Consider the following 22925-nt stretch of genomic DNA (forward strand, 5'->3'; position numbering starts at 1 on the left):
GCAGACTGTATATAATTTGCTGTTTAACTATCACACTTGGCCATTTCGAGATTTGAATTTGATTGTCAAATTGTAATTGATTTAATCTAAAAAAAATGTCACATTTCTTTTTATTTATTTTTTTATTTTATCCCCTTTTTCTCCCAAATTGGAATGCCCAGTTCCCACTACTTAGTAGGTCCTCGTGGTGGTGCGGTTACTCACCTCAATCCGGGTGGTGAAGGACAAGTCTCAGTTGCCTCCGCTTCTGAGACAGTCAATCTGCGCATCTTATCACGTGGCTTGTTGTGCATGACACCGCGGAGACTCACAGCATGGGAGGCTTATGCTATTCACTGCGATCCACGCACAAATTACCACGCGCCCCATTGAGAGCGAAAACCACTCATCGTGACCACGAGGAGGTTACCCCACGTGACTCTACCTTCCCAAGCAACCGGGCCAAGTTGGTTGCTTAGGAGACCTGGCTGGTGTCACTCAGCATACCTTGTATTCGAACTCACGACTCCAGGGGTGGTAGTCAGCATCAATACTGGCTGAGCTACACAGGCCCCCAAATGTCACATTTCTTAATATTTTGCTAATAGCAACATACTGTAGTATGGTGCTGGAATTAGCAAAAAGATGAAATCATACCTCTTGAAGGTTTTTGGTATTGCGATATTTCATTAGTACCTGTATACCGTGCAACCCTAATGTAGGCCTACATGTTTAAATGTAATTTTTATTTTTTTTTATTTTATTTTTTGCAGATAAATTAGACAGATTTTTACAGGTATCAATCTTTGATACAAGTATACAGTAAGTTTACATGCCATAAAATCAGTGGAGATGCTGTAATTAAAAGCTGGACAAAATCTTCTGCCGTTTTCTAGTGGACTTTTTTAATCATAAAAAAGCAGATTCAACTCATATCAAGCTTTATAGTCAAGGGAAACTGAAGAGTACATTGCCAATGCATTATTAGAAACAATAGACCAATCCCACTGTTTACAAACATTGCCATGCATGCAAGAAAAGTAGCAGCAAATATGTTGTATTAGATTTGACAAATTAGACAGCTAGCTAGCTCCTCTAAATACTGCTAAAAGATAATATAGAAAAAAAAATTTGCCTTCAGGTTCAAAACTAGCTAAGTTTGGGTACACTATTGCTTGTAACACAGCTAGTTCTAATCATTGATTAAACGAAAGTACGACACAAAGCCATCATAAATACAAAAATATTCTTAGGTATACTATTATTATAATGAAATTAGTTAATACCTGTAATAAAATGTTTGCTGCAAAGCCATGAGTTGGAAATGATCTCCTCAGTCCAGTCAGCTCTGTTGACGAAATGCAGATAAAGCCCTTGGTTTTTGCCATTGCGATTTTGACAGCCAACAGCGCAGCACGACATTTAATTTAGCTTAACCAGACAATTTTAACAGCTTACTCTTTCAGGACTGTTGGGACAACTAACTACAGGTTTGGTTTACTGTTCAGGCTGGTCTTTTTGCCACCAAATGTGATGTTGATATTGGTCTACACATACAGATATAAAACAAATTGAATGCTGAAGTTTAATTTGCTGAAGTTTAAAATCTCAAAACTAGTATTTTCTCTGGCAGCCATTCAGTCTCTATCATACACCGCTGGGTCTCTCTCACACAGTTTTGCTTTTGAAACTGGATCAGATGACAGTGAGTGAGCGTTTTCGGGCAATGCGAAGAGATACGGCAGCTTGCCTGTACTTGCGGGTGCAGTCTCCATTCTCCATACAGTAAACCTGCTCACGTGTTTATTATGCACAGAATATGCATCACATTTAATGAATAAGCATGCACTGCTCCACACAGTGAGTTTCTGTGCTAGGATGTGCAGTCGAGTCGAGCGTGTACCTCCAGAAAAATTATATATGCCAATTTTAGCCACAGGAAATTATACAGCTGGAAATTATACAGCTACTAATGTAACTCAATGACAGCTATATTCATAAACACACTTTTTCTGGTTAAAGAGTGCTGCACAGATAATTAAAAAAGGAAAAGAAAAAAAAATACTTTTTAGAATTGTCATTGTTTAACTTCCATAAATTTTTAAGGTGGATGCAAATGCCGTTCCAGTCTGGATGAGAGGCAATGCATTTTTATTAGTGTGGACATGGCCAAAGACTATAAGTCATTTTCACAATTTCAACCAAACCTCATCTAAGTTAGCAAGTTTAAAGCTGAACTGTGAAATTTCTGTGGGCCATCCTCATTGTTAAGCCCTGATATACAGAAATCTAATGTTGAAACAACACTTTAGAAGCAAATGCGGTCTACAGAAACTTGGAAACACAGATAAGCAGTAAGAAATAAATGTTAACATCCCCCCAGAATACATGAGATTCAGTTTTCCTCCCCCTTCCAATGAGTAAGAACTGTAGCTCACAGCAGGCAGATGAATCACAACCATTAACCATGACAAGAACTGGATTTATTTTTATCATTACTACGACACCCACCAGACCAGTACGTCATCTTTAAATGGGAAGTAGAGTCACAATCCTTCTCCACTATACATCTAACTTTCATTGGACAGTGTGAAGAATTTACATGTTTCCATTGATCATCGTATAAATATGGGGGGTTGTACTTGCTTGTTTTGATTTTTGAATTTATGAGCAGCTAAAATCTCCCGATTCACAGCTCAGATTGGCTCATGCTCATCAAAACAGTTTTTTTTTTTTTAAATAATCGAACAATTTTGTACTGTCGGCACAGATGGTGTTCCGCAGAGGGCTTTGAAAAGCAACTTGATGTTTGGTACCAAAAAAATTATGTTGACTTTTAAAGGGATCGTAAAAAAAAAAAAAAAAATCTGTCATTTACTCACCCTCATCTCATTTCAAATGACTCTTTCATCTGTGGAACACATAAGGAGTAAATCTGCATAATGCCTGCCTGATCTTTTATATACAATGAAAATGAATGGGGATGGGACCTGCCAATTAAAAAAAATTACAAAAAAATGTGGTATATATAAGATGCGTTTACATGAGACCTGAAATCATCAAATTATTCTGTACTTTCTGACAACTAAAAGTAAACAGGCATGTGCCAACATACATTTGATAAACCAGTACAGGTGTTCACAAGCAATGCAAAATCGTTGTAATGGGCAAAAATCTACATGTCGATTTCGGTTTATTCTTAAGCCATTTATGACCTTCTCCCAATAAAGGAACACTGTTTAAGAGGTTTACATGGCCAAACACGTTGTTCTCCCACACACAAATAAACACTCAATAACAGAATTTATACAGAAATATCGGACAGTGACAACAGACTATCAAGCCACTGGGAGATACAAATCAAATTCTGAGATATTCATTGAGAAACAATGATACAAATCAACCTTTTGTTTATGAAAGAATACCATAAGCTACAGAACACTGTAAACACAATTGGCCTATCTCATTTACAAACTGCAGTTGAATTTCACGAATCATGGATCAAGGGATGTCTGCTTTCTTTCTCTCGTCTCCCCCATGATAGCACATGCAAACAAACACGCATACGTGCACAGTCACGCATCTTAAAACAGCATCTCAGCTAAATTAATAAGGAGCAGTAGGGACTACAGAGTGAGGATAAATTATGCATTATGAATATCTAGGTCTGTGGTTTAAAAATACACCCCACCTTTTCCCCATGCAGCTGTTTTGCTCTGAAGAGGCCTGTGAAACAGAACACAAATCCACCAGAGTGCAAACAAATTCAGTCAATTGCCGCTTACAGATAAAAGAGGATTACAATATTCAGCTGGCGACGAGTACAGGGAATCATTTGATTGAATTGATTCTTTCAAACGGTTCACTGAATCAATGAATCGGGTCAAAAATGATTAAATGACTTGTTTGAGCTATCATTACAGCATTTTAATGGCTATATTCAAAATGGAATACTAGGTTACTGTATATTGCACATATACTATTTACTGTATATACCATTCCTATTTTTTTTTTTTAAGTATGTGAAGTAGTGTGCATAATATGCAACGTTTCAAACAGCAATATTCCACACCATTCTCAGCCTTAAGTTTGCATCTGCTATATATATATATTACATTTTACAAAAGTTTTATTAATTTAGCTAAAGATTAAACAATTAAATTTGATGAACATTTGTTATTAAATTGAAATGCGTAAATCATAAAAATAGGCTTTCAAAAATATTTTTTGAGTGTATTATTGCTGAAATAAATATGGTATGTTGCATTTTTAATCAAAGTTTGTTTCTTAACTTTTGACATCATGACCAAGAGTCATGAAAGAGATGTAAAAATAAATTTAATAAAAATAGTACAATGGTTCAGTCAATAATATTGAAACGGAAGTGCTCTCTGTTGTTTACTGCACATTTTGGCAAATGTATTAGGGTATTCTATGAATACAAAATATTTGCATACTATGCAGAAAATACCTGCAGAGATATTAAGAGTAGTGTGATAGTATTACCGTAAGTATCTTTTATGACATATTTTTCAGACCTAGATTCTGTTAGTTAATATAAATAAATATGTGTCAAATATGACTAGGGTTGTGTGAGTTGCCTCTAGAGCAGGGGTCGGCAACCTATGACACGCGTGCCAGCATTGCCACGTGGAGGGGTAATCACTGGCAAGCCATCAACGGCAAGAGAGGAGTCGACTATTTTATTCATATGAAATCCCGCACCTGCATTCCAATCTACATCTTGATGTAATCCTTCCTCGTGATCAAGCAGCGTGTTTTCATGAGCTGAATGGGAGGTTAAACAAAAAGTTCAAATGTGACGAGACTGCAGTATACCCAACAGACTTGTGCAGCGCGTGCAAGCCATTCGCGCTTCACTTTCGGTTAATCGCCCGCTTTGCTTCGGTCAGGCTGTGTGGATGACAGCCAACATTCCGTGTTTCATTTGTTTCTTTTTGCTTTCAGAATAAGACGTGATGTAATAGGAAAACACCACCATTAATCCTTGAGATTTCCAACCCAGCATACAGGTACACCCTCCTTAAACCATGGTCACATTCAAAATAACATTAAACGATTAAAAGAGAAAACATAAACCCACATCGTGGGATTCAAAAAGTATATAATATAAAGTAGTGGAGTGGTGGTGGCATAGTGGGCTAAAGCACATAACTGGTAATCAGAGGTTGCTGGTTCAATCCCCACAGCCATCACCATTGTGTCCTTGAGCAAGGCACTTAACTCCAGGTTGCTCCAGGGGGACTGTCCCTGTAATAAGTGCATTGTAAGTTGCTTTGGATAAAAGTGTCTGCCAAATGCATAAATGTAAATGTAAACAAAGTAAACCTGGAAATAAAGGTTTAGGATTTTGCAGGTGCGATTCACTGAAAAGGGCTATATGTTTAAGTGGCTTGTGATGCGCGAATGGCTTGCAAACGCAGAGCAAGTCTCGTCACACTTTAATAACGTTTAGCCTCCAATTCAGCTGATGAAACACTGCGTGATTATGAGGAAGGATTACATCAAGATGTAGATTGGAATGCAGGTGCGAAAAACTTTATAAAAAATTGCCTGCTCCTCTCTCGCTGTTGCTTGTGTGCTAGTGATTACCCCTCTGCATGATTTTGAAAAATTTATGATGTAAGAAATATTTAAGATTCCACACAATTTCGTGATCAGTAATCAAATAAGCAGATTTGTGACATTGGCTGGGTTTCCCGATAACATTGCAACTTAAGCTTTAACGATCATACAAATGAACGTCGCTCGCCATTTTACAATGGAGTACTGCCTGTTTCCCAAACCAGCACATACATCGCTCGTTATAAAGTAGAATTTAAGTGCTTCGATACTGGTGCTGATCACTTTGGTAAATATGTCCAGAGTTTGTCTTCTCAACATGAAAACAATGTGGAAATACTAACAAACATAGAAGTTGTTTGTAACATTGTCGAGGCGCCAAAATTTATTAACTATTACAGAATTTAATTACAGAAATAATAATGGCTTTAGTAAGATGAAGTTTCAGACGTATTGATGCACAATCATAGAGGTTAATGAAAGTGATGCAATAAATGCATGTAATGTGAATGTACGCGATGTGAATCATAAGGGGCTATCACGTATCCTAACGTTTTTTGGCTGGAAACTGAACAAATGCACAAGAACAGGATTAAAATGAAGGGCATCAGTATTAAACTACTCATAGACCTGTCTAAATATTAATAGATCATCTGGTTAAGAGTTCAAGGCACCGCGTACTTGTAGCCTTACTGCCATCATGCATCATACAATTTGTTACTGCCTTGTAAAAAGACTATAGGCGAGCCGATTTGAAACAAAAAGAGGAGGATGAAGAGAGAGAGAGAGAGAGAGAGAGAGAGAATCTCTCATTGCACACTCTCGCTCTAATGTCTCTGTTAATCATATTTTAATTATTTATTAAGGCATACACTGATCAGCCACAACATTAAAACCACCTGCCTAATATTGTGTAGGTCCCCCTTGTGCCACCAAAACAGCGCCAACCCGCATCTCAGAATAGCATTCTGAGATGATATTCTTCTCAATTGTACAGAGCAGTTATCTGAGTTACTGTAGACTTTGTCAGTTTGAACCAGAAGATCAGCAGTTACAGAAATACTCAAACCAGCCCATCTGGCACCAACAATCATGCCATTGTCAAAATCACTGAGATCACATTTTTTCCACATTCTGACGGTTGATGTGAACATAAACTGAACCTCCTAACCCTAATCTGCCTGATTTTATGCACTGCTGCCACATGATTGGCTAATTAGATAATCGCATGGATGATTGTTGGTGTCAGACAGGCTGGTTTGAGTATTTCTGTAACTGCTGATCTCTTGGGAATTTCACGCACATCAGTCTCTAGAATTTTCTCTGAATTGTGCCAAAAACAAAAACCATCCAATGAGCTGCAGTTCTGCAATGGAAATGCCTTGTTGATGAGAGAGGTCAGTGGAGAATGGCCAGACTGGTTTGAACTGTCAAAGTCTACGGTAACTCAGATAACCGCTCTGTACAATTGTGGTGAGAAGAATATCATCGGGTTGGCACTGTTTTGGCAGCACGAGAGGGACCTACATAATATTAGGCAGGTGGTTTTAATGTTGTGGCTGATTGGTGTATGTATTTAAGTTTTAATCTGCAAGGTCACATTACTCACATACTGTATGTTTTATATAATCTGTTTAATAAGAACATGACTTTCTATTGCCATTACAATTATGCTTATCAAAGAAGGCTAAAATAACATTATTCTGCATTACGTGTCTTGTCATTTAGACCTATCACGTCGCATGCACATACTACCTACTAATTTCATAGTGATTTTTTTTAAACACTTTATTGTTTGGAATAGTTTACAATGGCTTTCCAATGATCAAAATATATTCATACAATTTATTAAATGTCCCACTGTCTTTGATAAACTGTGAAAGATGCCAGAAATATATGTTTAAGTTGCATTTAATGGACTTAAGCGTGGTTCAAACGTTTTTACGAACTACTTAGATAACAATTATTTTGGGAAACACGCCTTAGAGATTAAGTACTACTTAAGTGCTACTAACGTCCTACATAGTGCTTCGGGAAACCCAGCCATTAACTGTATTAACTCATTTTATACAAAAGGACAGGTTTTCTTTCATTAAAGCACTTTCATAAGATGCTCTGTGAAAATTCACATCATTTTATATCATAATCATCGAGTTTTGCACAAATTTTTCACTGACACTGTTATGCTTCTAATATCATTTGTAATAAAATAAACAATTAATTAGAAAAATGGAAAATAGAAACATTTTCACAAGTGGACTCAAACTTCGGAAAATCACATACATGCCCATGTCTTTCAAAAAGGTTGCTGGCCCCTGCTCTAGAGGCTTAATCATATTTGTTTGGAGGAAAGTATCAAGAAGTGCACTCCATAGTAACTAGTTACTCCTGTATGCAAAAAGAACCTAAACCAAAGTTGTTATCAGAGAAAGGAGTTGTGTACAAGAAGCATGTAAGCAAGCTTTCTCAGCCAATTCATTAGCTCTGTTCCGAAGCCTAGTGAGCTACCTTGCTGTCTATATAGTATTGTGATTGCAAATAGAATAGAGTCAGATGTTAGCATGTTGCTAAGCTAATAATGCAACACCAGGCTGGCTAAAAATGCAAGACCAGCAGATCTTTTTATAGCAGGGTGTCAACAAGGCAGGAATGTGTACAAAGACATACCTACTCATAATTAAATGTAGATCTTTTAATAAGAAAACCATTGCACTGGTTTTCTTCAAAGAGTAGGGACATTAGCCTGAACAAGAGCATCCATGACACAAGGGATTAAACTAGTCCACAAAAAGGTCAGTTGGCAGACACAACATGAGATATACAAAAGGAGAATGCGGCCCACATCACGTAACTATCTATGCCCTTTTAAAACCATGGGAAAGATACAAGACAGATGATATTCTCTTAGGATTTTATTTTACAGTCTTCACACTCTATTTGTGACAGCTGTGTCTATGTTAAGCCTAAGTGAGCTAATAAAACAATGCAATGCTTGCCTGAAAGCTTGTTATTACTGCCATCATTCAATAAGACCGGATTTGCATACTTATCTTTTCGCTGTCTTAGTGGAAAAATCCCCCAGCTTCACTTCCCATCAGAAAAATTTCTGACACGGATAACAGGGTGGGGTCAATGTTGTTGGCCTCTGAATTAAGTAGCCTAAATGCAATCAATGAGACTAATTTGCATGAGGACTGTTACTTTATTGGAAGGAAATGAAATCGTCTGCATGCTCATGGGGTTTTGACATGAGGGGCAGTGAGTAATTTAATGGATTTCAGCTTGAGAGTTGTAAATGACTTCAAAGACATCAGCACAGGTGGTAGAAATGTGAAAGCGTTTTCGGAAACACAGTGAAAATACTTTTAAGGTGGATTCTCACATACTGAAATTGAGCTTAGAAAAACTTGTATCTCTCTCAATATGACATATATCCTCATACAGATGTCAGCTACTAAATTCAGCCAAATGTCTGTGTTTAATTTTCAGGAACTGTGTCACAATCATGATCTGTGCAGCAATCAGCATAGTAGGAAATTAAGTTTGTATATCAGTAAACCTCAATGTAGGTTACAGCAATGTAATATATAATATTAGGGCTGACATTTCAAAGCATAAATTTTGTGTAATTAAAGTTTTGCAAAATAAAATACTATAACACAATTAATCATGCCCCCTGACCTGGACGTAAATTCCGTAATAAGCAATTTTCCTACCATCTGAGAAATTGGCAAAAGCAAAAGATGTCAGTCTGACACGTGTACATACTTTAATTTAAAAAGAATAAGAATGTTAATCAATTGACAGCCCAATAAAAAATTACATAACATTACAATAATCATATATTATAAGCAGAATCTCCCCTGGAGCACAGATGCAAAATGTCATTTTTGATAATCTGTTCCATTCAGAAAGGCCTATATAAAAGACAATCCAAACATTTTTCTAAAGTCCCACCTCAACAGTTCCTTGACAGCTTAAAGGTCAGTAAATGCATCTAAATCAGACTAAGTTTCAAATATACTTTTGAAAATGGGAAAAAAAACACTCAAATATACTTTCCCCTGAAATATACTACTATGACAAGACTGCAATGACCTAACACCCTCCAGTGAACAGGTCAATAAGTCTGAGATGTTCTAATAAACAGAAATGAGCAGTGCCATATTAGCAACATTTGGGTTACTCTGTGTTACGGATGCTCTATGTGTGATACTGATAACACCTTTCAGTCTATCGAAAAAAATATTTTGAAAATGTTATATCTAGATATTATCCGTAATATAATCAACATAACGATGTTATATAAATTACCACTATCCAAAGCACAACACCGTATAACATGGTATGTATGATATCGTATTATGTGGTCAATGATTTCTTGATCACTGATATGCCTCCATATTATTTCCTCGACTAACCCTTGGCGACACAAGATCTGTTGTTTGATGTAACTCAAAAAAGAAAAACCTAGCTCAGCAGTTTGGAACTAAACTGACCTGAACTGCACTGATCTTATACATTGGGATATGACATCACCACAAAGCATAAATATGCAATTCCCACACTATACAACACGAAAACGATTCCAGCTCTCAATAGTCTCTGAATATTCAGCTTAAATTACTTATTTAGACTGAAGTTAATTTTAATTGGTTACTCACCAGCACCCAAAGTAAGGGCACATCATAGTGGTCATTTGAAAGTACGTAAAAGTCGTTACTTCAACTCACATGCCTCAGACGAAAACTTGTCAAAGAGCACTTTTAGTGAAAAGAAAGACTTTGAGCCACAACAATGTCACTGAAGAGCCACTTAAGGCTTGCAAGTTGCAGGTACATTAACAAGGGCCTAAATATTTCAGACATTCCAAAACTGCACAACAATCCAGAAAAAAAAAAAAAAACTCCTTTCTTACCTCGGTCAGGTGAGGCGTAGGGTTAAAGCCGCACATGTTGCAGACTTGGGTGTGGCACTGGGTGCAGAGGTTGTAATTTGGAAGCTTGGCTGGATCCCCAAAGTTTAGCTCAGTCTTACACAGTGGGCAGAACACTTTGGGCTTTGGAGCAGCATCCTGCCGTGGTGGACCGGGCTGGGCTGCAGGTTTAGTGCTCCCTGCTGGACCAGGCCCAGGGGGTCCCGGATGTTTCTGTGGGGGCTTAGGGGATGAAGGTTGTTGGGCTGGCGGTGCAGTTTGCACGGGATCCACAGATATCAAACTACTGGCTTGGTTCAAGAGTGAAGCACCAAAACCAAATAGTTTCCCAAAGGGTTGTTCTGGTGGAGGAGGTTGACGGGATGGGGAGCTTCCGGCACTGCGGGTCTGGTCCTGCCGCGGGACCTGGGGCTGTGCTCCGGGGCCTGAGCGAGAGAGGTCAGGCTGGGAAGGGGCTTTGGCCAAGCCTGGAAGAGGGATGGCACCTGGAGCAGGAGGTTTGCTTAGAGGGGTAGCTTGGGGGACGGGCTGCTTCTTTGCTTCTGGGTGGGGCTGGGACTGGGGTTGAGGTTGGGGTTGGGGTTGGGGCTGGGACTGCGGGGGCACTGTGGGTTGTGATCCAGTCTGGGGTTGAGGTTTGCTAGGCTGGGACGGCGAGTGGATCTGCTGCTGGCTCTTTGACCGTGGCGTCTCCATGTCCATCCCCAGTGCCCTCTGCATTTGACAGTTCAGACACAACCACTCTTGCACCTGGGAGAGACAATGAACCATTTACTGACAATATAATTACATCAGAAGATTGGTCATTAATTTCACATAATGAAGAGCATCAATGTGAAAACAACAAAGATGACAAAGATGAGGGGGAGGAATAGAAGAAAAGGAGAAAAAGAAGAGGACTAGAGGACAAGACACATACGTGCATGTACCATCAGGACTGGTAGAGGTTATAAGATGTGTTTTTTGTAAATGAAGTAGTTGTTTCTGTACTGGAGCTCGCTTAGGCTAGCATTACCATAAATTTTGTTCATACTTGATGTTAGGGATTTAAACAAACCCCATATACACAAGACAAGCTTGTCTTGTGTATGTACAGTAATATAATATTTGGAAATGACATGTTGAGACATGAAGGCTGACATGCCGGCTTTAACCAAATGACAAATCATATCATACAAAACTGTAACATCTGACAGCTCAACTGACACGATATGACATTGGTTATACTGAGACGGTTTCCGCTTACTGCTGTCAAAGAAAACGGACTAAAATGTGTGCTTAACTGCCTTCTACCGAGCCTTAAAGGCCATAATTGTGATTGCTGCCGATAAAAGTTACTTTTAATGATGCAAAGTTGTGCCAGAGGTGGAGTCAGAGGGCAATTAATAAACAAGTTAATAAACTATCATTAAATTCAGTAAATCAAGACAGCTTTGTAAAGTCCAGGATAATACTGTCTTCATAATTGTTTTTATTAGGGCTGTCGATTTAACACATGAATTCAGATAATTAATGTACAAAAAATAAAAAAGGAAAACTTATAAATAACATTTTTGTGATGTTTATTCAATGATAGACCCATTAGCCACAACAAGTCTTTTTGAATTATCTGCATTTCAGGCATATCATACTCTGCATATCATGTCATTAATTTTATTAAAAACTTTAATTGATTGACAGCTCTAGTTTTTTTGTATTTCAAAATTTCTCAATTTCTCTGCTTTCTAGCCATCTTGTACCTCTCTCCAGATAATGTGTGTATGTGCACGTGGGAGATGTGTGTATGAGAGACACACTCACGTCTCTCTGGTTATGATGAGATAGCTATTACATGGTTCAGGGGTGATATCTGTCATCATGGTGGACCGGTTGCTGTCAATGCCACATCAAATTGATAATATTCATTTAACATCCAATGAGATAATGGCAGTGTGTGTGTGCGTGCGTGCGCACGTTTGTGTGTGACGTTATTGAGCATCTTTACACCAAGTAATCACCCTTAACCTGAAGTTCACTCTAAGAAGAATGGCCACACTAACAAAAAGTACCATGACACTACCATGTTTTTTTGGACATGTTATTTTTATATTTATCGATATTCAGTACTGCATATCGGCCATTGAAAAACTCACATCGGTTGACCATGATACGTGAATATGGCAATCATTAAGTACCATGGTATATATTTTTAGGTAAAAAAGTGCCACCGTATTACAATCTGGTACTGCCACAGATCTTACTTTTTGTATCTTATAGCATTTGCACACACAAGCACACATATACATACAGTACACACACACGATATTCCATTACTAATTATCTGCATCACAGTAATCTTTTTTTTTTTTTCAGTATAAAACGTTTTAAACACAACTAATAACAAATAGTGAAATTTAATGGCTTGATGACTGTTCCAGAAATTATGTTTGTGGGTAAATGTTCTCGCTTGCATGCGCTTCTGGGTTATGAAGAAAGATAATGAGCAAATTCTTCATAGAACAGTCACATGTGTCACAGGGATCATTATTCTTAGAATTATTAACGCCAAACCTTCTTGTGGGATTCAATTCCAGCACAGTAATTCATAATTCATGGCAAATATTTAAAAAGGCCTGAAAAATAATCGGTGCACTTTCGACACCTAGTTTGTTAATTTATGAATACAGCCAGCTGTTTGATTGTTGGTTCTTCACTGTGATTTAGCAGTTCAAAAGTACTTCAGTTAAGTAAGATGAGGATATGCTGTACATCTAGATAGGATAATAAAACGAGGAAAGTCTCCACGAGGAAAGTAGCTTAATAAACATACTGAATAATGTTTTAATAACATAAAAAGTTTTTGTAAGGGTTAGGTTTAGGGGTAGGAATAGATTTGGAGAACAGAAAAAATCATTTAGCTCAGTATAAAAAAATAACAGAAGTCGAAACTCTGAGCCAGTACACTGTGTTATTTTGTGATTATGTCGCTAGTTGTGTTTGTCAGTCATATTGAAGGACTGTGAAGTATTCAGAGTGCATTTTCTGTGGCAAAGTCATGACCCTTGTCTGTGTTAAAATGTATGTATGACAAGTCTTAACTTGTCTCTCACACATACACAGCAAAAACATCCTCGGAACCCAAAGGACGCTGGGGAATTACAAAAAGAGACACCGGGACAACCAGTATGTGTTACCTTTGTCAATCTATTAGTTATTTTCTCTCTACTTCTACTCTAACTTTTCATTTCATCTTTCTCACATTGCATTTTCTTCATCCAATCATTCTGCTCCATCATCGTCATCTCTTTGTGTTTGTTCTTGGTCGTTACTTAATTGCTTTCAACCCTCTACGAGTCCCTTCTTTTCAAAGCTCCACCCATTATCTGACTCCTATACTCCACCCTTCTCAAGACCAGCCCCTATCTCCATGTATTCCTCATTAATTCTGACTATAACAGGACCAACTATTTGAGAGCTGATGAGACATTCAACATAATCACCTGTCAACAAATTGCTTGTTTAAACCTAGCGAGCTGCCTACCTAGACAGCTATTACTGTATATTTGCAATTGGAATACGAGTGTACTGCATATTGCACAGTACAGGGGTTTTCAAACATTTTAATGTCAAGGACCCCCAAATATGATGATCCCCTTGCCAGGGACCCCCTTAGTATGCTATTCCAAACATATTTTTGGGCGTCACTGGCACATTCGAAACAAATCATAGATGCATTCAAACATTCGAATCAACATTTGAATGTGCCAACAACGCCGAAAAATGTGGACTAGGTTGGCAGCTAACTAGGTTTTGAAACACAGCCATTAAAGAGATCACAATTAAAAGCGACAGACATTATAAAGACCATTTATAATTTTGAAATACAACCCAAAACTAAATATACAGTACAGCACAAGACAGAACCAGTATCTTAAATATATTTAAATATATTTTCCATTACATCCAACAGTTTTGCCAAACATTTTTCAACGTCAGTCTAGTAGCCTAACAATATACTGCATTCTTCTGGGAATAGGCTAATGCATGGACATGCAGGATCTGTGCATATTTAAACAATCTCTCTTTTTATGCGTACTTGTGTGTGCGTGTATGAGTAGGATTTATGAGAAAGTAAATGTGTACAGGTTTATGCTAATATCCCTCAGAATGTCTCCACACAAACAATCACACACACACAAACACACGACTTCCACTGATTTACACTCAAATGATGGTGCAGCACCCAAGGCATTGATTAGTCAGCTGGAGTGTAGAGAGAATCCAAGAGTAGAGGAGAATCTCTAGAAGACACTGAGCTGAATACTAACACTCAGTAAAACACACACACACGAAAGTACTGCACTCTCTACACTCTGTTTAAATGTATCCATATTAACCAGCACCTTTCATGCCTACATTTAATGTTTTTCTCTTTTGCCTGTCTGTGTATTCTGTCTTTAATATACAGTATTTAGTATGAGAGGGAACCCAAAAACATTTTAAAAAAGAATGATTTCTTCTTTTTTTGTTGTGTTTTAAAGTAGTAACTATTAAAATTTTGAATCGAATGAATGACATGACGATTAATCGAATTAATCACATATCAATATTTGCTGAGAAAGGCCCCCATAATAATTCAAATACACACACACACACACACACACACACACACACTGAGCACTTTATTAGAAACACTATGGTCTTAATAAAGTGCTCGACATGGTCTTCTGCTGTTGTAGCCCATCCACCTCAAGGTTCAACAAGTTGTGCATTCTGAGATGCTATTCTGCTCACTACAATTGTACAGAATGGTTATCTGAGTTACCGTAGCCTTTCTGTCAGTTCGAACCAGTCTGGCCATTCTCCATTGACCTCTCTCATAAACAGGCGTTTCCGTCCACAGAACTGCCGCTCACTGGATGTTTTTTGTTTTTGGCACCATTCTGAGTAAATTCTAGTGACTTTTGTGTATGAAAATCCCAGGAGATCAGCAGTTACAGAAATACTCAAACCAGCCCGTCTGGTACCAACAATCATGCCACAGTCTAAATCACATTTTTTCCCCATTCTGATGGTTGATGTGAACATCAACTGAATGTTTCACTGATGTGAAACAATCATCCTGACCCGTATCTGCTTGATTTTATGCATTGCACTGGTGCCACATGAGTGGCTGATTAGATAATTGCATGAATAAGTAGGTGTACAGGTGTTCCTTATAAAGTGCTCTGTGAGTGTATATTATTTCCATAATATTAAACATAAGACTACAGTCGACAACATACCATTTTGCAATTAAGTTCAGGACAGACTGACATTCTTATGTTCCATCTGCGCTATTTTTAAATATATTGTTGGTCTATGTACATATGAGTCAGAAGGGCACTTTTGGAGTCTCACTGTTTTTCAGCTTCATAAATGGCATATTTTAGGATTTTGGAATGTTATGATAAGTCTTCATTGCGGCCTTCTCGACCATATTGTTTGTGTGTATGTAGTGTGTGTGTGTGTGTGTGTGTGTGTGTGTGTGTGTGTGTGTGTGTGTGTTTGTGTGTAGTCTTTTTCTCTTTCTCTCCCTCTCTCTTAATCGCTCTTAGGTGTGCGGTAACCAGGTGAGCTGCTTGTTGATGGGGTGCAACGGTGCGCAGTGTGTTTCCTGCCTATATAAACTGAGTGTTTCATGGCTGGGTTGTGTGATGGGAGATGGTGGTTCGTGAACTGTCATCTCATTCACGTGCACGCAGGTGCATTCCGGATTTCCACTGCTGGAGCGGAGAGTTTGTGGTTGTTGCTGTTCTTTCATATACAGAACTGTCAATAAATGTGTCTGTGTTTCTGCTACTCTCTTCTCCCCACATCTTTTATCGCATTTTATTTTTAAAGCGTAACACCCATCCACTGATGTAAAGATGCAATCTTGTTTTATTAAAATAAAAAGTTATATTTGGGTGAATTAGAATCCAAAACCTCTAAAAACTAAAGCAAAAAATTACCACTAGATCAATCAGTCATGTTTTTAATCAAAACTGCTGATCTATGTATTCATCTACTGACTAACAAAATCCCCAGACTGATAGTTGCAGATGTAGAAATGAAATTACCATATTATGTGAAATATTTATTTGGGTGCTAGAATCGGTCATTAATAATGACTGTTGATCAAAACAGGTAATTTAAAAGAATCTTTTACTGTGCATAACATAATTAATATTCATGAGTTTTGCAGCACTGCCCCACACAGTACAATATTCTGTACAATTTTTTATTTAGACTTAACTTTGTGTTAATCTTCGCTTTCAAATTGATTATTCCAGCTGTTACAATGGTGATACAGGACTTTATTAGCAGAATAACATGGGATATGCATGCATTTTTCATTCATGGGTAGTTTAGTCCAGATTGACGAGTCTATATGTGAAGCATTGGAACATTTAGAATTTGTTGATGTGTTTATAGACAATGTCTTGGTGCTCTGGAGATAAAAATTGTGTTATTTTTTATTATGCAAAAATATATATATTTTTTAATGTTGGCAAATTAGTAGCAAAATGATTACTATGTGGTTCCTGTGGAAATGCAGTTGTACCATAAATTCATGGACATTTATAATTTGATAGTGACCCCAATTAATTAACTAGTACTTGTTGCAATGAAGCTTGGTACCTTAATCCATAAGAACTATAAAAAAAAATTCTCAAAATACTCAAGACATGTTTTCCACAAATATCACATTAAAATTGGTTTATGTACCATTATATATATATATATATATATAAATACAAATAAGAGTTCAACCAGTATTGGATTTTGCTGATATGATAATGAGTTGAAAGAAAGACAATTAATCTGCCGATAGTTTCTAAAATTAGTAGCCTACATGAAATGTTCTTTGTCTTTCCTTCCTGTGATGGGGAGGGCCAGACAGAGGCTACAAGAGTCCAAATTGAATTAAATTCCAGATGCAGTTTATGATGCAACCAAAAATACCAATAACCGGGGAAAAAAAGATTTGATTCATAGTGCGGAACTTTTAAGTTAAAAGCTGAAATACACCGGGGACTCTTATTTTGAAATGTTTGTGCTTCAATGCATCCAGCTGCTTAGTAATCGCTTGTCATACATTTCCGATATGGCCTAATGATTGCAAACTGCTCAGCAACAGCTGAAAACACTCCCCAAAAAACTCTGTCATTATTTACTCTAAATCATTTACTTTAAAATCAAGAGCAGATTGCAGCCGGTGAAACAGACAGAACGAAAAGGCACGATACGGATCCAGAAAACAGGTGAAAGGCAAACAGATGGAGTCACAAATAATGTGGAATAAACCAGCAGACAGCTAGAAGAGGGGAACGGCTGCCTGTTTCCAGTCTAAAGCGGTTGAGAGACAGAGAGCAACTGAATGCTGCAATTTCCTAACAGAAAACCACTGTAGCAACACAATGAGACAAAACTGGGATGAGACCCATCAAAAGAGCATTTTTGAGGCCCCTGAAAACTTTAAATATCTCTATAAACTCTACACACCTTTTTTCCCTGTCTCCAAAGGCACAAGCCTCATTAACGAAAGCTTCTCTGCATGTATTTGTCCAAACAGAAAGCTTATCAGAGCTGATTGATGAGATAAATGTACGGCCACCAGTGTTGGGTGTAATGCATTACTAAGTAATTAATTACGGTAATTAAATTACTTTTTCATTGAAAAAAAAGTAAGGGATTACTCTTAATTTTTCAGTAATTTAATTACAGTTACTTCTGATGTAATTGTGCTGAATCCTGTAGACTATAGAACAATTCTACATAAATAGGCCCCCATTATCAAACTTGAATGTGGACCGCTTCCATTATAAACCACCTCCAGCTATTTCAGTGATACAAAAATAATAAAATAAGGGGCTTTATATAGAGTGCAACAGTCTGGTTCTGGAAGTAAAAATCCCATTAATTTTTTCCATATACGAATTGATTTTCAACAATAACTTATAAACCTGTACAGACAGACCTACCTTGAGCTCTAAGGTTGTTCATCAATGGTATATCAGGGTTGCTGCAGAGTTTTTAAAATCAGATGTAAGACTTTTTCAAGACCTGAACAAATAAAATTAATACCGTATCCCCATACCAAAACAAACCCACACAATCTCAAAATAAATCGTGTATCACAGACTCTTACTGGGGGGAAAAAAGAAAAAAAGATTTGATTCATAGTGCGGAACTTTTAAATTTAAAAGCTGAAATACACCGGGGACTCTTATTTTGAAATGTTCACGCTTCACTGCTTCCAGCTGTTCACAAACAGATAAGGGAAATAAAATGTGCACTCCTACAATAATCTGTAACGTATTACAATATAAATAATTAAAAGTAAACACTGTCAAATTTCATCAACACTACATCATCATCATCAACAGGTGATCATTAGTAATCGCTTGTCATAAATTTCCGATATGGCTTAATAGTTGCAAACTGCTCTGCAACAGCTGAAAACACTCACAAGCCCCGGCATGCTTGGAGAAAATACAACAGTCAAGTTTTCACTCTGAAAGACGCAACGCGTGCATTAATTTAATTGAATCGTATTCTTCTGAAGTTTGATAATCACATTAGGTCATATCACGATTCCCATTTTTCCGGCCACAAATTTAAGACCTCTTTAAATGATAATTAAGACTTATGCTGTATCATTTAAGATATTTAAGACTTTTTATGACCTTAAATTTTGGATTTACTTTACTTAATGATATTATGTGTTGCCATAGAAACAATTAGGTTCAGAGTCAAAGGCTGTAAACATCTCTCATTAAACTCTACAAGTTGTCATCTCGTAATTATGGTAATGTTGTGAACAGTACAGGCAGTATAGGCTACAATATACTCTAAAATATTCTGTCACCTTCAGGTAAGTTAGCAAAGACTATGTGAAACATTTTAAGTTTATTATAGGGTGTTTCCCTATTATGAAATACACAGAAACATGACATTTAATCGAAAGAAGCTTATTTCTCAGAAACAATTGCTATAACTACCCAGTTTACACATGAATGAATATTTTGTGTGTTAACGCCAAAAGTGGGGAGTCTTTTCTTTAATGCATGACAGATTCTATTGTCTTGAAAAGGCAATGAGACACTGTGCTATTTCGAACAAAAGCACAGTAATCTATTGTTTGATAAATCATATTTGCGTGGTGAGCAATGCATTCTTACTCAGCCCTCAGAGAATGGCAGCCATTTAACACATGAGTTCAATATAGGGTGACCAGATGACCATGAATAAAAAAAACTTTTTATGCAACCTTTGGTACAGTAAGTTCTACTGTACAGAACTTATGACAGATCAATACATTGCAAACACTTAATATTGTGCCAAATTTACACAGACAAAAATTGCAGACAAATGCACAACTGAAATGTGTCCTACAATTAATACAAAAATTAATTTAAAGATGTTAAAGTCATTTCACACCAGTTACATGTATTCCCCTGTGCTAATAACAGCCCCCCAGTTTTAGCTTACAGTACTAGAAAAGCGCAGCACACACAATATAATTTTGTTTTCGCTGCATGGTTTGTGGAGAGTGATGAATAAACCAGTGTAGTAGGGTATGTGAAGAAGACTCATTTTATTTTGCCATTTGATTACCTTGACCTGTACTGTACGGTGCTATTATCATCCATCCCTCCCCAGTTTTTAGCTTCTAGCAGGTGAGGGGGAGACTTTTCATATGGGTTGACAGATATCAGCAGAGGTAGGAGGGGGCGATGGGGGGGGAAGTTTAGCAAAGGCTTGGAGCTGCTCAGAGAAATGATACCCCTGATTCTGACTGCGGAAATGAAAAATTTTCTTGTTACTTGTCGTTATTTCTCATGACAGAAAAAGCAAGAAACACAGCAATATCAGTTTTGTAAAACATTTAAGTTAAGACTGATTATCGGGACAAAAGACGTCCCTGCTGTACCTCTGTTGGAATGCGAGACACGGCTCATAAAATCTGGACTGTCCCTGTTTTATCTGGACGTTTGGTCACCCTAGTTCAATATCAACTCTAGCACTTCTGATTCATGTGTTGTTTAATTTGAGTGTGCTAAAAGAGGAAAGAATCTAAGATGATATCCAGATGACAGCCAGAATCCAACTTCCACTACTTGTTTTTCTGAATAATAACATGTGAAATTATAAAAATGTGATAGCCTTTTTATGAAGAGCTTATATATGTGCATTACCCTAATGCCGTCAGTACTGGTTTCTATGTAAGCTTTTACTGTAATTTTTTTTTCTTTTTTTTATGCGTATTATTCATTTCATTTTTTATTTTTATTTTTCTCAAAATGAAAAGCATAGTTTGTTGAAGCTAGCTTATTATTACTGATATATTTGAAAATGGCACTTTCGGGGGCCTGGGTAGCTCAGCGAGTAAAGATGCTGACTACCACCCCTGGAGTCACGAGCTTGAATCCAGGGCGTTCTGAGTGACTCCAGCCAGGTCTCCAGAGCAACCAAATTGGCCCGGTTGCTAGGGAGGGTAGAGTCACATGGGGTAACCTCCTCGTGGTCGCTACAATGTGGTTCTCGCTCTCGGTGAGGCGCATGGTGAGTTGTGCATGGATGCTGTGGAGAATAGCGTGAAGCCTCCACATGCGCTGTCTCCACGATAACACGCTCAACAAGCCACATGATAAGATGTGTGGATTGACGGTCTCAGACTCGGAGGCAACTTCGTCCTCCGCCATCCGGATTGAGGCGAGTCACTACGCCACCACGAGGATTTAGAGCACATTAGGAATTGGGCATTCCAAATTGGGGAGAAAATGGGTGAAAATCCCCCAAAAAAAGAAAATGGCGCTTTCTTTTTCTAAATGCTCTTCGAACACACTGCCGTTTTCAAGCATTTTCCAAAAGTTGCTCATCCACATGGAAATGTATGAAAACTCATAAATCCCCTTTCTGAAACGCAACTGTCTTCATGTTCCGTCGCCGGAAAGGAATTCAGGTAAACTTCCTGTTGCCTTTGAAGGAATGCAATGTACAAGTTGTACAAAGTAACATTTATCTTTAACAATGCTATCAAAGTAATTGGCAGGCACAACAATGCCACTACAACATGAGCCGCCATCTTGATTGTTTTGGGTTGAATGGATCCCATGACTGCGTCACATGACAACATTCAGATACTCTGAAAACAGCATTTTCAAAACTCATTTGGGAGAGCGTTTTCGAAAAGCTCAGTTTTTGCTGGACAAAAACACAGTGTGTGTGGAGTATGCCTTCCATCGAAAACGAATTAGTGTTGATGTGGCCTTAGAATCTGTTCTTGGTAACGATTGTGAATAAAACAAAATATATATTTTTATCAAATGTCATATTTGATATTTTTAATGGACATTTTAATTAACGAGTAATCGATTACTCGCTTTTTGTGGGTTAGATTTAGGCTTGGGATCGATGCCTTTTGCACTCATCAATAATCTGTAGATGATTATCGATATGTATCTGGGTTTTTTCAGATATAAATAGGGCTACCCGTTGCACAATAGTCTTTGTATTTTCAAACATATTTCTCAACAGAACTTTGGTAAAGTGTGAGCGGCAGGATGAATTAAAGGGTGTTGCACACTGGACGTGTCTGGCAGATGACATGGAACGTTCTAAAATTCTAAATAATTATCTTCTATGAAAGTACATACACAGCGTGGTCTCACGTCTCTGGAGGCTGCTCAAAAATCTACAGTGCCACGGAGTGTAACTCGCATAGTTTTCCATTAAAATCAACCCAAATCATTATCAAAGGACAAAGATTATTTACTCTAGCCATCAGTGGATGACATATTGTGTATATGCATCTTTCATATAACCTACACAATGTATTTTCAGTTACAGTACTGTATGTCTTTCTGAGGTTTGATGGCTTGAATGAAACCTCTTCAAAGATACATACAGAGGAACTGTATAATAATTTCTAATCGTTCAGTTTTTGCAGTTAAACCAATTTCATACACTAACCTGCAAATTCATGAACGTCACTTTCATTCTTGAAGAAGTAGAAAAATCTTTGTAACTTTTGTGTGTATGCGTCCTGTGCAAGGAGCTCTAAAATACCCATCCTGTGTTGTGATACCCGTGCCTTGCAACCCGTTTAAGTAAATGTATCACCCCCTTGTGGTCTCCCAATGCTATTAAGCCAGAAATTCAGCAGAAGCCCAACTAAGTGAATTGGAAAGCATGCAAATTAGGCTTCTAATTTAAATGTTGGCTAATGTTAATATATCGATGCCTCAAAAAGATATCGATAAAATAACATGCAGATCAATAACCGATATCTCAATATTTTATGACATGCCTAGTTAGAGTACTTGACTACCGAATTACTCAAAAATGTCCATCCCTAGTTGCTAGTTGACTACTTAAAGCCCAAAATAAAAAAGTAGGTCTCTATGATATTGTGATCCCT

At 37.6% G+C, this 22925-nt stretch overlaps 1 protein-coding gene across 1 annotated transcript in view; it reads right to left on the bottom strand.

Annotated features, from left to right (window-relative positions):
• LOC127426405 (protein bassoon-like) overlaps positions 1-22925 on the bottom strand; it is a 126975-nt gene that overhangs the window by 94757 nt on the left and 9293 nt on the right. The window contains exon 2 of the mRNA XM_051673187.1: positions 10481-11248. Within this exon, the coding sequence (XP_051529147.1) occupies positions 10481-11248 (768 nt within the window). The remainder of the gene's footprint in view (positions 1-10480; positions 11249-22925) is intronic.

The sequence above is a fragment of the Myxocyprinus asiaticus genome, chromosome 35, assembly GCF_019703515.2.
Source record: "Myxocyprinus asiaticus isolate MX2 ecotype Aquarium Trade chromosome 35, UBuf_Myxa_2, whole genome shotgun sequence".
NCBI classification, from domain to species: Eukaryota; Metazoa; Chordata; class Actinopteri; order Cypriniformes; family Catostomidae; genus Myxocyprinus; species Myxocyprinus asiaticus.